This window comes from Dreissena polymorpha, chromosome 5 (assembly GCF_020536995.1).
Source record: "Dreissena polymorpha isolate Duluth1 chromosome 5, UMN_Dpol_1.0, whole genome shotgun sequence".
Lineage (NCBI taxonomy): Eukaryota > Metazoa > Mollusca > Bivalvia > Myida > Dreissenidae > Dreissena > Dreissena polymorpha.
In genome coordinates this window covers 39,886,998-39,901,859 of record NC_068359.1, presented here as the reverse complement: position 1 = coordinate 39,901,859, position 14,862 = coordinate 39,886,998, and the positions used below count along the sequence as shown (strand labels likewise).

Below are 14,862 nucleotides of genomic sequence, written 5' to 3'. Positions count from 1 at the left end.
TTTTTTTACAGATTGTGAACTTCTTTTTGCATTCATGAAGGTATTTGCTGTATTTGTTAATTTTAACGATGCATAGATTCTTTAGACTTGGCTTGTACCTGTTCTTAATTCTCTCTCATTGTTCTTCATTTTCCTAGTTCTTAGAATAAAATTTAGTTATTTTCATTAAAGGTGCTTTGGTTTTCACTTATAGATTTATTCTTTGAGTGTATTCAGGCGTATCTGACTGGACGCCTTTAGTTAATTGAATTGTACCCAGTCAGTGGTGTCATCCGGACCGGAAATAAGCGTTCTTTAATTAGACTCGATAAGTATTTTGGTATTACATAGTGCTCACAAAGTAACATAACTCGTAACCATCCCGTGACCGGTTCACTTGCGTAAGCGAACGAGACCATTATATGTTTATAGTGAAACATGGTGAATACTTTTAGTCACATTTTTAGTTAAATCTGTATGACACTTGCTGATCTTCACACATGGTGACAATCTTTATGAGCATACTATTTTTTGCTCATGGTGAACTTTTGTGATCACGTTTTGTCAATTGTCAGTCTTCCGTTGTGCGTCATGAATATTTGCATTGTTAACACTGTAGAGGCCACATTTATTGTTGGATCCTCATGACACTTTGTCAGAAGATTTGTCCCAATAATATCTTGGACGAGTTCAAAAATGGTTCCAGTCTGTTGAGGGGGGCCATTTGTTGTTCATTCTCCATGAAACTTGGTTAAAACATTTGTTCTATTGATATCTTGGGCTGCAAAGAACAGGTCATTTCTTTGTATCTCAGGGCCTTTCAGGCCCTCTTGTTTATGTTAAGGGCAAGAGTTTTAGTCTCGACCCCTATTTCATAGTGAGATCAGAATTTAATCGGAATTTTGTTCTACATTCATTATATACTAGATACCTAGTGGATGTGTGTCTTGCGTTTGTTTGACATTTAGGTTATGCATTAATCTAGTTTTCTTCGTACTTTAATGCATAAGTGTTCCTGAATCAAATTTAAAATCCAAGTATAAATATTTACTTTCATAATTGTTTGTATGCGTAATGTATCTATACATCAGTAATTTGCAACAGTATCGGTTGAAATCCGATATCTACGCATTTTAGAACTGACTTTATTAGTCTATATACTGAGCAGTAGCTATGTAACTTTTATGACATTACACACGTTTATTGTCAGTTACATCACTATATAAGATGGTTGGTAATCGATAATCTTTGATAAGGGAGGCAGATTACATAAGGCACACGTTTGACTGTCGAATTAATTGAACTGCTAATACTTCTCAATAATTTGACCACTTAATAAGTGTCAACATTCAACATTTCAACATTTACTCATTGAAAACGTGATCAAACCCACTATACGGGGAAAACTTTCAAAGTGTTGGACAAACAACAATTGACATGACGCCTTATCTATGATCGCTCCGCCCAATCACGTGGCTCAGCGGGTAGCAAACCTAGACAAGCTAACACCAAAATGGCTTCATTGCCTATATACTGCATGTAGATAAACGCGATATTCCGGATTATTTTTATGGACTTTTTGACACCATATGACACTTGAATAAGGGGTTTGTGTCATTCAGTTATTCTGCGAATGCAAAAAATATACGTTTATAGAGAACATCAGCTAATTATAACGGGTTTTTCGGTACATGAATAACGCTATTAAACGCTTGCGCGCTGACCGAAATCGAACCTGTTATTACGTGTGATGTTGGTATTAGCAATAAATTAACACTTCTTCAACGGCATTAACCCATGTTATTTACGAAACATTTCCACTCGTGTATTTGACACGAAATAGCACTTTAAACTGGGATTTCGGTGAAGTTCTACACGGTTTCTGACACCGAGTGTACCAAAATCCCACATGTTATTACGTATAAAAGTGATATTAATAATATTAAACATTGCTTATGGGACATTTATCAATCACTATAATTGAAAGTGCAAGACAGCACAATAAGTTTGGTCGGTATATATAAAGTAGCGCTATATGAAGGGGAATTCAGTCAAGCTACCTGTATCAGACGCTGGCGCAGGTACCGACTTCTCCCAAGTTCGGCATTTATTGGTTATATCAGTAATAATAAATCTTATTATGAGGCATTTATCGATTCGATTCTATTAAAATAGAAACATATAATCGTTTTCACTTGTTTCTGACACACACAAAACTCGATTTATAACGGAGATTTACGAAAAGGTTGGTACCAATCTTCTCTATTATTCTACAAGCACACGTGATATAATTCATACTTAATAATGCGTAGTTATTTTTAACATACTAGTAACATTTCCAGTTTTTTAAATAAATAAATGCTCCATAAGGGTGATCTCGGTAATTCTACACATTGAAGCTTCCACTTGCTCTTGTCAAGACCGCATTTCCGCGTTTGAAATGGTATATATTTAATTAATCTAACTTATGGATACCGAATGTCAGAGTTACATAAAACCTATTCACACCGTTTTTGCTTTATTTCATTTCCGCTTTTTTTTTTCGAACAAATCCAACGAAACTCGTTGAAAAAAAAAGAGAACTAGGCATTCGATCTCAAAGGTGGATTAAAAGCGTTCATTGGTGACATCACATATCTGCACATGTGTAGATACCGTTATTAATATAACATATCACGTGTCACCTTCTAATAACATGTATAATGGCAATAAATTGCATTACTATCAGAGTAATAAAATACAGTACAAATTAGGCTTCATGCTGGGTTTTATTTCTCTTTTAGTAATGCAGATGAACCTCGCTTCTGTATATTAATAACCTAGTAACTGATAAAACTATTTTAAAAAAACGTGAAATAGTATGTGATTATCAGATCGATAACATAAACTATTTAAATCTGCTAGTATATCCGATAAAAATATATTATAATTGTCTTTGACAGTGTTGACGTTCAGTTGTTAACTCGTGGTGACGACCGCATGCATTTATACATCTCTTACACTTCTCAAGATCTCTTTTCGGCTTTGGAAACGATATAAATTTAATGTCACCAACTAATCTTTCAGGATATCGATTGTCCGAGTTACATAGTCCCCATCGACACCGTTTAACCATTTTTAATCTACTTTTTTAAGAGGAAAACCAAAGAAACTCGCTAAAGTAAAAGTGAACCTATACATAGCTTGTCTAGAAAATGGCGGACAGTTCGTTGCTAACTAACGCGCCCGATTAATCGATCGCTGATTGGTAGATCAGTTCTTCGATAAGAACTTGATTGACAGGCGGCGTCATGTCAATTGTGAAAGTGCAAATCATGTCTTAAAAAAGGCAACACAGTGGCGACAACAAGATTTACCACGAATAATTAATACGCTGTACATCCTCGTCAAAGATGAACATGAGGAACGAGTAAGAGCCATAAGCGACACAGGAAATTACAGATTGGCAGAAAAATACCAGCACCACAAGACTGACATCAGCTTCTGGGCAACAATGACAAAAGAAGCCCGACAAAAGCGAACACGAAGATTTCTGAATGATTATGGGAAAAAACATTAACACAATAGTATCAACAAATGGAACAAGGACAGTCCAACGAACACCAACAGCCGGCAAAAAAACACTAACGGAAAAGAAACAGAGCGGAATGATCCAGAATACCAAGTGCGAAAAGACAACAGCATCAATACAACAGTTATGAAGAAATAAAACAAATATTACTCGTCGACATCATTAAAAGAATTGCAAAACGTTGATCTCCATGAAGACAAAACATTAATTATCGTTTACGTCTAAGGCATTGACAATGTCTCGATTTAATTGTGATGATTTACTTTGCAGGACCTGTGACTTGGTTTTATATCTATTGTATTGACATATGATTGCATGTTTACTCATGGGTATATTGTCTACTGTATTATTTTTGTTCTTCATTGAACAGTTTCAGTCATAATGTATGCTATGTTGCATTTTGTTAGTGTGTGATATTGTGTTGTTACGTATGATACTCTGTGTATACTTAAGCTGATAAAGATAGTAAAATATATTTCACTTTTGACGTCAAATATGGTATCAAAAAATATATTTCGCTTTTTAAGTCAAATATGGTATCACAAAATTGCATTTATCAAATATATAAAATATTCAATAAAAACGGAACAACGATCACAATTATATTACTTGTTTAATTATGACAATACCAATGCATGTTTTAAGAAAGTAACCGTTTAAATATAAAAAGCGCTTTCCGAACATCGACAAATTCTTTCTGTTTTATTACGAAACTTAACGATGATCGAGCCCTTTCCGTGGTACTCGTATCGTAAGACATTCAAAAATGTTGTAAAATTAAATCATTTCTTGATGTATTTGAATGAAATTTTAAATGTAAGAACAAAGTAACGTTTCGTTTATGAAAATGCAAATAAATGTCTTTAAAACTTTAAAAATAAATAATTTTAGCCCCTTTCCGAACACCGTAGCCCCTTTCTGCTACTCCTTTCCGTGGTGCTCGCCCCTTTCCGTTACTCGAATCGTACGGCATTAAAAAATATTGTAAACTTAAATCATTTTTTGATGGATTTGAATGAAAATTGAAATATAAACACAATGTAAGGTGCTGTTTATGAAAATACCAATAAATGTTTTTAAAACATATAAACATTGAAAATAAATAAATGTAGGCCCTTTCCGAACACCGAAAGCCCTTTCCGCGGAAAGGGGCTCTTTCCGCTATTCAATCATACCCGTCTATTAATAGCCTCAGATTATAAATGACTTGAGCTGAGCAAAAATAATATGTAGCAGATAGTGAACTATTTTTATCATTCATACACGATCTCTTCCGCGACACGTATAATACAAACGTTGTTTATTGATTCTTTTCTATATATGCTCTGTTCAAAAATATTTCATTTAACACGAAATTCACATAATGTTTCCATTTGTGAAAGAATATATTTGAAGAACTCAAACCTCTTGCATAACTTATACAACTACAAACGACCCGGGGTGACAGAGGGCGAACGGGATTAAGGGCGAAACGACCTGAGACCCAGCTGAGCGTAGTTTACAGCAGACCGAATTGACATGACGCCTTATCTATGATTGCTCCGCCCACTAGAATTGATCCACCAATCAGCGATCGATTAATCGGGCGCACTCGTTAGCAACGACCTGTCCGCCATTTTCTAGACAAGCTACATGTTTAGGTTCACTTTTATTCCAACGAGTTTCTTTTGTTTTCCTCTTTAAAAAAACGATAAAAAATGGTTAAACGATGTCAATGGGGATTATGTAACTCGGACAATCGATATCCTGAAAGATTAGTTGGTGACATTTAATTTTTATCGTTTCCAAAGCCGAAAAGGATCCGGTTCCGGTTTACTGTGTTCCAGCGGCGAGTGCATTACTAAGAAGAACAATAAAAATTTTACATCAGATATAGCCCCCTCCCAGTAGGTCATACACAGGTTCATTGAAATTGAAATACTGTGCAACCCAACTGCCAAATTGTATTGCTCCAAACGTCGAATTATATTAGTTTTTTTTTTCAGTTTGAAATAAAAGCACGTGTTCTGGAATCTTCAAGATGGCCGCCATTTTATAATAGTAATGTTACGTCTTAGAATAGCAAACCAAATTAACTATGGATGGTAAAAACACTCAAAAGTCGTCGTCAAGTAATGACCACATGCATAGCCAAAAGTCCAAGCAGCTCAGTGCCTTAGATCATGACTATAATGTCCGAATGAGAACTTGTGTGTTGATTGTAAAGATCTGCTCCCTTATGTGAACTATGTGATAGCTGGTATTGTGTTCCTTGTTCAGGAATGACTCATACGTTTTACCAGGAGCTACTTTCAGAGGAAAACAATGGAAACTGCATTTGGTACTGCAATGGTTGCAAGAAGGCGATTCCGGGTGTGAGAAAAGTTCTGAACATGGTGAGTTTGATAAAAAAATTCACATAATACAATGATGGTAAGAATTGAGAAAATAGAGAGTCAGTTGATCAACATAGGCCCTAATTCTCAGTTAAATACAGAATTTGAACTAGACCATGCCATTTTAGACATGAAAGAACGTGAAAAAAAAGAATAACATGAAAGAACGTGAAAAAAACAAAGAATAATGTTATCATTTATAACTTGCCCGAATCAAATGTGGAATCCGCTGAGGAAAGAAAATCTCATGATGATGTAATGTTGAAGGAGCTATGTGGATCAGTAAAAATAAATGATATACCAACAGAAATAACTCGACTAGGTGTAAAAAGTAACACTAGATCACGGCCAATGAATGTAGTGTTTGAAAATGAACAAGCTAAATGGCAACTCCTTAAGAACAATCATGTGTTTAAAGACAAAATCCAGACAACACCTGACTATACATATAGACAGAGACAAATGAACATGAAAATGAAAGAAGAGGTTGCTAAACGCCTTGTGATTGATCAAACATTTACGTTTAAGAAACTGAAAGAGGAATTATATTCCAAGCCAAAACAAATTCAAATCCCTGAACAGCCCCCACGAACAAATTCTCCAACAAATGTACAATCTGCTCGAAGCATGCGGTCAAGACCTGAAAATAATGTAAGCCCTAGCCAGTCGCCCACCATTTTTTCTCATCATTCTAGTTAATCAGTCAAATATGATGGTACACGCTCTTATGAAGGTGCCAATGGCCAGGGGGCCCCTTTAGGCAGAGGATCGGGAAAAGGGACCGGACGTGGCCCGGGAAGAGGTCGCCGTTAGATTCCATGAATAACAAAGTTAACAGTTCCTTATGTTTAGTTGAAGTTATGAATAACAAAGTTAACAGTTCCTTATGTTTAGTTGAAGTTAATGTTTCCAGTTCATTTAATGTTAATACGTCTGATTCAATTGACGGCAGTTCTGTTTGTTTAAACATTAACTCTAGGAAGGAGAGCAATGGGATCATTGCAAATTTATATAAAGACATTAATTTTTCCAAAGTGACAATACTTCATGGTGATAATGTTGCAGACAATTTTGATGATCATGAATCTAGTGTTTCAAGTGTTAACGCCTCAATTGACACGGAATTATATGCAAGTAGTACCAGCTTGAATTCTTTTACAAGTGACACTGAAATTTATGGGAACAGTAATACCGATGACACTGAAATTTATATGAGCAGTCCAACAATCCCTTCTTGTAGCAACGATAGCTTTAGTATTGAAAATCATGAAGGTCTTAAATGTCTGTACACAAATGCTGACAGTTTAGGCAATAAATGGGCTGAATTGGAATCTTTAGTTACCATTCACCAGCCGGATATAGTAGGAATAACAGAAGTATTCCCCAAGACGGGTGACAGAGTTGATGTTTCGAGTTACTTACTGGAGGGTTTTCAGCAATTTGTCAATCCTAAATATTGTGTTAGTGGAAATAGAGGTGCAATTTCATTCATTAGATACGGTATTGATGGAGGAAGTTATATAAAACTGAACAATATTAACTGTAAAGAAAGTTGCTGGTGTGAAGTGAGAACTGACAATGAAATTCTTTTGATTGGTCTAGTGTACAGATCACCAAATTCTGACCAAGAAAACAACTTACAATTAAATGAATTAATGAGTGCGATTGACCAAGAAAAGCATCTTAAAAAGATCATTATGGGTGACTTCAATTATAGAGATATTAATTGGGATCAATGGACGTCATCAGCTCCTGTGACCTGTAGTAGTCATGAGTTTATTGAGGCAGCCAGGGACAGTTTTTTGTTTCAACATGTGAATTTCTACACAAGATATAGAAACTCTCAACAACCGAGTGTACTGGATTTGGTGTTCTCAACTGATGAGTTATTAATTAATAACTTACAATACTATTCTCCTATAGGTAAAAGTGACCACGTTGTGTTATCATTCATTATTGACTGTAACTCTAGAGTAAATTACCAGGCCAAAGAAAACTTCTTATATGATAAAGGAGACTATGATGAAATCACCACAGAGTTGTTAAATGTCCAATGGGAGGATGAATTTTTTGAAAAATCTTTAAATGAAAAATGGATTTATTTAAGGGACAAGATACATACCTGTATGGATAAATATATCCCTAAGAAAAAAGTTATAATTGGAACATCTAAAAAAAAATTGACCTATATGGATGACAAAAAATGCACTTAAGGCTATAAAAAAGAAACACCGTTCTTGGCAAAAGTATATGAAAACAAGAGAACACACTCTTTTCCAATACTACAGTAGAGATAGAAATTCTGCTACTCGTGAATGTAGAAGAGCACAGGCTGATTTTGAACAAAAGATATCACAAGAAAATAACCCAAAGGCCTTTTTTAAGTACGCAAATTCAAAAAGAAAAGTCGATGTTGGAATAGCAAAATTGAAGAGAACTGACAATTTATTAGCAGAAGATGACAGTAAAAAGTCTGAGGTGTTAAATGCTTTCTTTAAAAGTGTTTTTGTACAAGAAGATGTTGAAAATGTTCCAAATCCTAGTAACAGGAGTAATGGACAGACAATTAGTGATCTGAATATTGATGAAGAAAAAGTTCTGAAATTACTTGAAAAATTAAATCCTGTGAAATCTTCGGGTCCGGATCTATTACATCCAAGAGTACTAAGAGAGACTAAAACTGCTATAGTTGTACCCTTATCAATTATTTTTAAACAATCATATCTAGAGGGTGAAGTTGTTGATGACTTGAAAAATGCTCATTTTAAAGCCTTATTTAAAAAGGGCTCAAGAGAAGATGCTTCGAATTACCGTCCTATTAGCTTGACTTGTATTTCATGCAAAATGATGGAAAAACTAATCCGAGACCACATTGTTAGCTATATGATTAACAATAAGTTGTTTTCAGACATTCAGTATGGTTTTCGATCCCTTCGTTAATGTTCTTTGCAGTTGCTTGAAGTTATGGAGACTTGGACTAAATGGTTGGATGATGGAAAAAGCTTTGATTGCATATATTTTGACTTTAGTAAGGCATTCGATACCGTACCTCATGCTAGACTGATTAAGAAACTAATATCTTATGGAATTGATGGGAAAATGCTAAGTTGGGTAAAATCCTTTTTGAATAATAGAAAGCAGAGAGTCGTTGTGAATAAGGATATGTCAGAATGGAGTGAAGTTACCAGTGGCGTACCTCAAGGAAGCGTACTCGGGCCAACACTTTATTTGATATACATTAATGACATTGACGACATGATTGAAAGCACTATCCGACTGTTCGCTGATGATACAAAGTTGTTCAGCTCAACTGAAGTGCCCTTGGACAATGACCAAATCCAGAGAGATACTGATAGACTTTCCCAGTGGAGTGATACTTGGTTATTAAAGTTCAATACCGCAAAATGTAGTACTCTTTATTATGGTATACATAACCCAAATATTACTTATTTGTTAGGAGATGGACCTGATAAATCAGAAATACCTAATAATACTCAAGAATGTGACCTTGGAATACTCTTTTCTACTGACTTGAAATTCTGTGGGAATATTAATAAATGTATTAACAAAGCAAACGGTATGATTGGGCTTGTGAAAAGAACTTTTCATCACATAAATACAAAACAATTTAGAAAACTCTATAAGGGCTTGATAAGACCTCATCTTGAATATGGAAACTTAATATGGCACCCTAAATTTATAAAGGATATTGAAAGTATAGAGCGGGTACAAAAGAGAGCAACCAAGCTAGTCCATTGTGTGAAACATTTACCATACCCAGAAAGATTAAAAGTTTTGAAGATTCCAACATTAGCATATCGTCGTTTTCGTGGGGACATGATTGAGGTGTATAAGCTGTTACATGGCAAAGAAGATATTGTGTACACTAAGTTTTTTTTATCTAAATCCTATTACAACAAGAGGACACTCACTTAAACTTTAGAAAAAGTCTTTTAAGAAAGATGTCAGGAAACACTTCTTCTCTCAGAGGGTAATCACACCATGGAACCTTTTAACAGATGAAATCGTCACTGCACCGTCACTGAATACTTTTAAAAACCGATTGGACATATTTATGAAAGACCAATTTTACACAGTAATACCGGATAGAACCTGGGTCCCTGACCATGAGGGGGCTATAAGAGGCTGAGCCAGCCTGCGGCCCTAACCGGATATGTATATGTATATGTATGTATGAAAAGAGATCTTGAGAAGTGTAAGAGATGTATAAATACATGCGGTCGTCACCACGAACAACTGAACGTCAACACTGTCAAAGACAATTATAATATATTTTTATCGAATATACTAGCAGATTTAAATAGTTTATGTTATCGATCTGATTATCACATAATATTTCACGTTTTTTTTTAAATAGTTTTATCAGTTACTAGGTCATTAATAAACAGAAGCGAGGTTCATCTGCATAACTTAAAGAGAAATAAAACCCAGCATGAAGCCTAATTCATGCTGTGTTTTATTACTCTGATAGTAATGCACTTAATTGACATCATACATGTTATTTGAAGATGACATGTGATATATTATCTTATTAACGGTATCTACACATTTGCACTCATGTGGTGTCACCAATAAACGCTTTTAATCCACACTAGGAGCTCGAATGCCTAGATCTCATTTTTTAAACGAGTTTCGTTTATTTTGTTCGGATTAAAAAACGGAAATGAAATATGGCAAAAACGGTGTAAAAAGGGTTAATGCAACTCTGACATTTGGTATCCAGAAAGATAAGTTAGATGAATTAAATTTATACCATTTCCAACGCGGCAATGCGGTCTTGACAAGAGCGAGTGTAATTTTACGAAATCCCCGTTAAAAATCGCGTTTCTGTGTGTGTCAGAAACAAGTGAAAACCATTTTGTAATTATTTTAATAAAGACGTATAAATGCTATTGCAAAAGAGTTATTATTACTGATATTAGTTAACCAATAAATGCGGTAACTTCGGGGAAGTCGGTACCTGCGCGAGCGTCTGATATTGGTAGCCTTATTAATTTACAATAGCCTGACCGTATTCCATTTCGTACAACGCTAATTTTATATCAGACAATGTCCAAACTTACTGTGTTGTTTTTGCGCTTTAAATTATAGTGATTGATAAATGTCCCATAAGCAATGTTTAATATGATTAATATCACTTTTATACGCAATAACATGTGGGATTGAGGTACCCACCCGGCGTCAGAAAGCGCGTAAAACTTCACCGAATTCCCAGTTATAAAGCGCTATTTCGTGTCAAATACACGGGTAGGGGGGAATGTTTCGGTAATAATTTTGTTAATAACACGGGTAAATACCGGTGAAGTGTTAATTTATTACAAATACCACCATTAGGCCAAAAAAAAAAATAGTCTTGGTTCAGGAAACCCGACCGACCCTATTTTTTGCCCCCGACCCTAACGATTTTTTGGGCCATGGAAAAAAATCTGATGGCGAAAATGCTAAAATCTCGTAAAATTTCATTGAAAACAGCCACCATTTAAACCTGGATTGGTTTTCTATATTTTTCTCTTTGTTTCAATGAAAGTGCTCGCAATTTGAACAGTGAACAAAAACCGGTCTGCACCTGTATACGAGACATTGCTTGACCTTATTGTTATTGAAGTGCGCATGCTAGCTGGCCAATCAACATTGAGCTCGCTTACACATGAAATAACGTTGTTGAATGAAATGTAAAAATGGGTGGAGCTATGGAGTAATATTCGGTAATTCATGCGCAGACACTGTGCACTTTGAATACACAGTTAAAATTGTCGTCTGCAAACAAAATAGCGGCCGGTCGCAAATGTCGTATTATTAAAGATTAAAAATGAAAAGAAGCGTGACAATAATTTAATTATTTCCAAGCTGTCTATTGATCTGAATTTAAAAGTGATAATTAAATAATTAGTTCTATGTCGATGATGTTACAACTTTCTGTCAATTTCCGATCAAATGAAAAGATGATAATTAATTAATTTGTTTGTTTTACTCGCACACTATGCTAACTGACAGCAGCGTATTTTAATCAAATGAAAATGTGAAAAACACGCGCGGTTTAATTGTAATTAAAGTTTCGTATTTTTAACACATAGGAAGAGTCATTCATCTAGTCTACTATAAAAATGGAATTAACCACTTTGTCTCTACAGTCGCTAACATGGCGTCTTTAACCTTAAAGCGTCGTTGGACGAAAAAGAGTCATAAAAAAAAAAAATTAAAACACAAAACACTAGAGCATTCCAAGAGTCATGGAAACTTGACAACAATTGGCTTCGCTTTGATAATGAATCAAAATCAATGTACTGTGACGCCCTTAGCCTGTACTAACCAATAGCAACATTCAAATTTATGTACACTGCTCACTTCCTGTGCGATGCGCTCAAACCCATTGCCATTTTATAAAAAAATGTACCAGAAGAAAGACTTGTGCTATTCTGAGGTTACCCTCCTTTTGACAGCCACTATTCAGACTCTTGAGCACCTGTCGGAGACTAGGTCAGGTCTCATGATGAAAAAAATTCTGAAGGTCACACCCCAAACACCAGAGACTGATAAAGATGGCTTGTTCACTTTTGAATATGAAGGTCACACTATTACAGACAGACAAACAAAAAATGGTTGGCTCAAAGAAATTTTGGGCCAGCGCTAGCCCTGAAGAAGTGCATAAAGAGCTAGGAATATTGAATAATATACAACGACTAAATACCACATGTGCAATGTTAATCATTTGGTCAGTGTTTAAACAATCATGGGTGCATTAACTGACCCTTTTTCACCCTGAAATCAGTCGACTGGTAAAAAAAAAAAAAAAAAAAAGAAAAAGAAAAACCTACCTACCCTCCTACATTTTTCTGGCCATGTTCCCTGAACCAAGACAATTTTTTTATTTGGCCTGACACGTAATAACGGGTTCGATTTCGGTAAGCGCGCAAGCGTTTGAGAGCGTGTTTAATGTACCGATTTACACGTTATAAATAGCAGATGTTCTCTTTAATCGTATATTTTTTGCATTTGCAGAATAACTAAATGGCATCAACCCCTTTACAAGTGTAATATGGTGTTAAAAAAAGTCCATAAAATCATCCGGAATATCGCGTAAATCTATATGCAGTCTATAGGCAAAGAAGCCATTTTGGTGTAAGCTTGTCTAGGTTTTCTTCCCGCTGAGCCACGTGATTAAGTGGGCGGAACGATCACTGATAAGGCGTCATGTCAATTGCAACGCGTAGCATTAACCTTTGTGTTCGTAAGCGAACCACTGAGAACGGTGTTTACGAAAGGTTATTGAATATGCCATCTAAAACGGATAGTCGATTATGGACTTTGGCTTCAAACATTACTAAATGTATTGTACAATGCCTATGCAAACTCTGGTTAGGTAAGGATTTACGTGTTTATACATATGTACTAGTTTTCTGTTAGTTTAAATTTGGGAACGATGGGTACATGCTCGTCACAGAAATAATGTAGAGTATAGTAGAATGAGGTTTTAATAATACTGGCGAACATCACTATTGTTTCACACGTCGCTTCATATGAATAACCAACTATGTAGTATTTATCATAAAGAGTGAGGTCGCGTTGGTGTAGTGGTTGAGGTGTCCGCCTAGCGATCGGGAGTTCGTGGGTTCGCTCCCTACTCGGGAAGCGTTCTCATCATCTCCTCTATAGACACCAAGTACTGGTTCTTCCCAGGAAACGGACTTGATAATGTCCAAGTCCAACTTGTTGACGCTTTCAAATATTAAGCTACTTTTTTATTGGTAATATTTGTTCCAAAGAATTTAGCTCATATAAAAAGTAACTCTAACTTCTTTGCGAGTCTTATAAATACGAATAGATAATGTCCATATCTGCCTATAATGCTCGAAAGAGGGCTTGGCAGTATACATAGATAAATATGTCGGTCAAAAGCTATTCATAGCTTATGTTATAACGTTTGTATACTATACCGACAATAAATAAATTTTGATTTGATTTGATTTGAAGAGTGTTAGATACGTTTTATAAATGCTATTGCTGCGGAGTTCTTACTCGGTCATGTGGGGTCAAATTTAAATCATTAAGTCGACTTGAAATGTTCAATATCATGAAACATTGCAAAAGAAAATATTTTGTTGAATTGATATCCATTTCGATTTTTAAATTGTCCCACTCCCTTTGTAACATTCTGGAGCCTGGCGTGACCTTACTGAAGCATTTTGAACAAGCAAGAAATCACCTTTTTACCCAATCATCATGCAACTTGCTCAAAACTTTTGTTTTTATATTATCATAAATTTCTTAGATTCTAGAGAGAGTTTAAACAAAATATCTGGATGCCACGATTAGATTCAGTTTCCCTGGTATGACATGATAGTATGTGCAATAGACTTGAACATGTATTTCATGTTTGAGAAGGTTCACAAACTGAAGTCTTCTCTTTTGCCTAATTTTCAAACTTGGACAGAACATTTGTTCAAATAATGTCACTGCCCACATGAAATATGTCACATAAAAGGCAAGAAAAGCTTGGGCATAAGTCAAATTTATTACACAAACATCAAAAAAGCAGATGAGATCAATACATTTTATTAGGGTATAAGGTGAGCGCATCCGTGTTTTGAGCCTTGCTCTGTTATTTTTTATGATTTCAAGGTTGCTTATTAAGATGACACATTGGTCAAATATTTGTGCTTGTTATTTAAGAGACATTGAACACAACCAAGGTTGTCAACAAAGAGACATTTCTGAAACTCACCAAGTCCAGAGAGCCTGGAAGGGGACTGGTCACCGTTAGCAACCACCACTCATTCTGGGATGATCCTTTACTATGGGGTATGTATCCATTAGCAACCATCACTCGTACTTGTTTGCAACCACCACTCATACTTGGATGATCATTAATTATGGGGTATGTATCCAAAAAATATTTCGTACATATTTTCCTACAAT

General features: G+C 35.3%; 2 protein-coding genes across 2 annotated transcripts in view; one reads left to right on the top strand and one right to left on the bottom strand.

Moving 5' to 3' along the window:
* The window catches only part of LOC127881912 (cyclin-Q-like), a 78,041-nt gene that overhangs the window by 12,004 nt on the left and 51,175 nt on the right, over nt 1–14,862 (bottom strand). The window lies entirely within an intron of this gene.
* The window catches only part of LOC127881908 (tafazzin-like), a 19,364-nt gene continuing 17,615 nt past the window's right edge, over nt 13,114–14,862 (top strand). The window contains exons 1-2 of the mRNA XM_052430118.1: nt 13,114–13,306; nt 14,617–14,745. Coding sequence (XP_052286078.1) covers nt 13,138–13,306; nt 14,617–14,745 — 298 coding nt within the window. The 5' untranslated portion in view covers nt 13,114–13,137. The remainder of the gene's footprint in view (nt 13,307–14,616; nt 14,746–14,862) is intronic.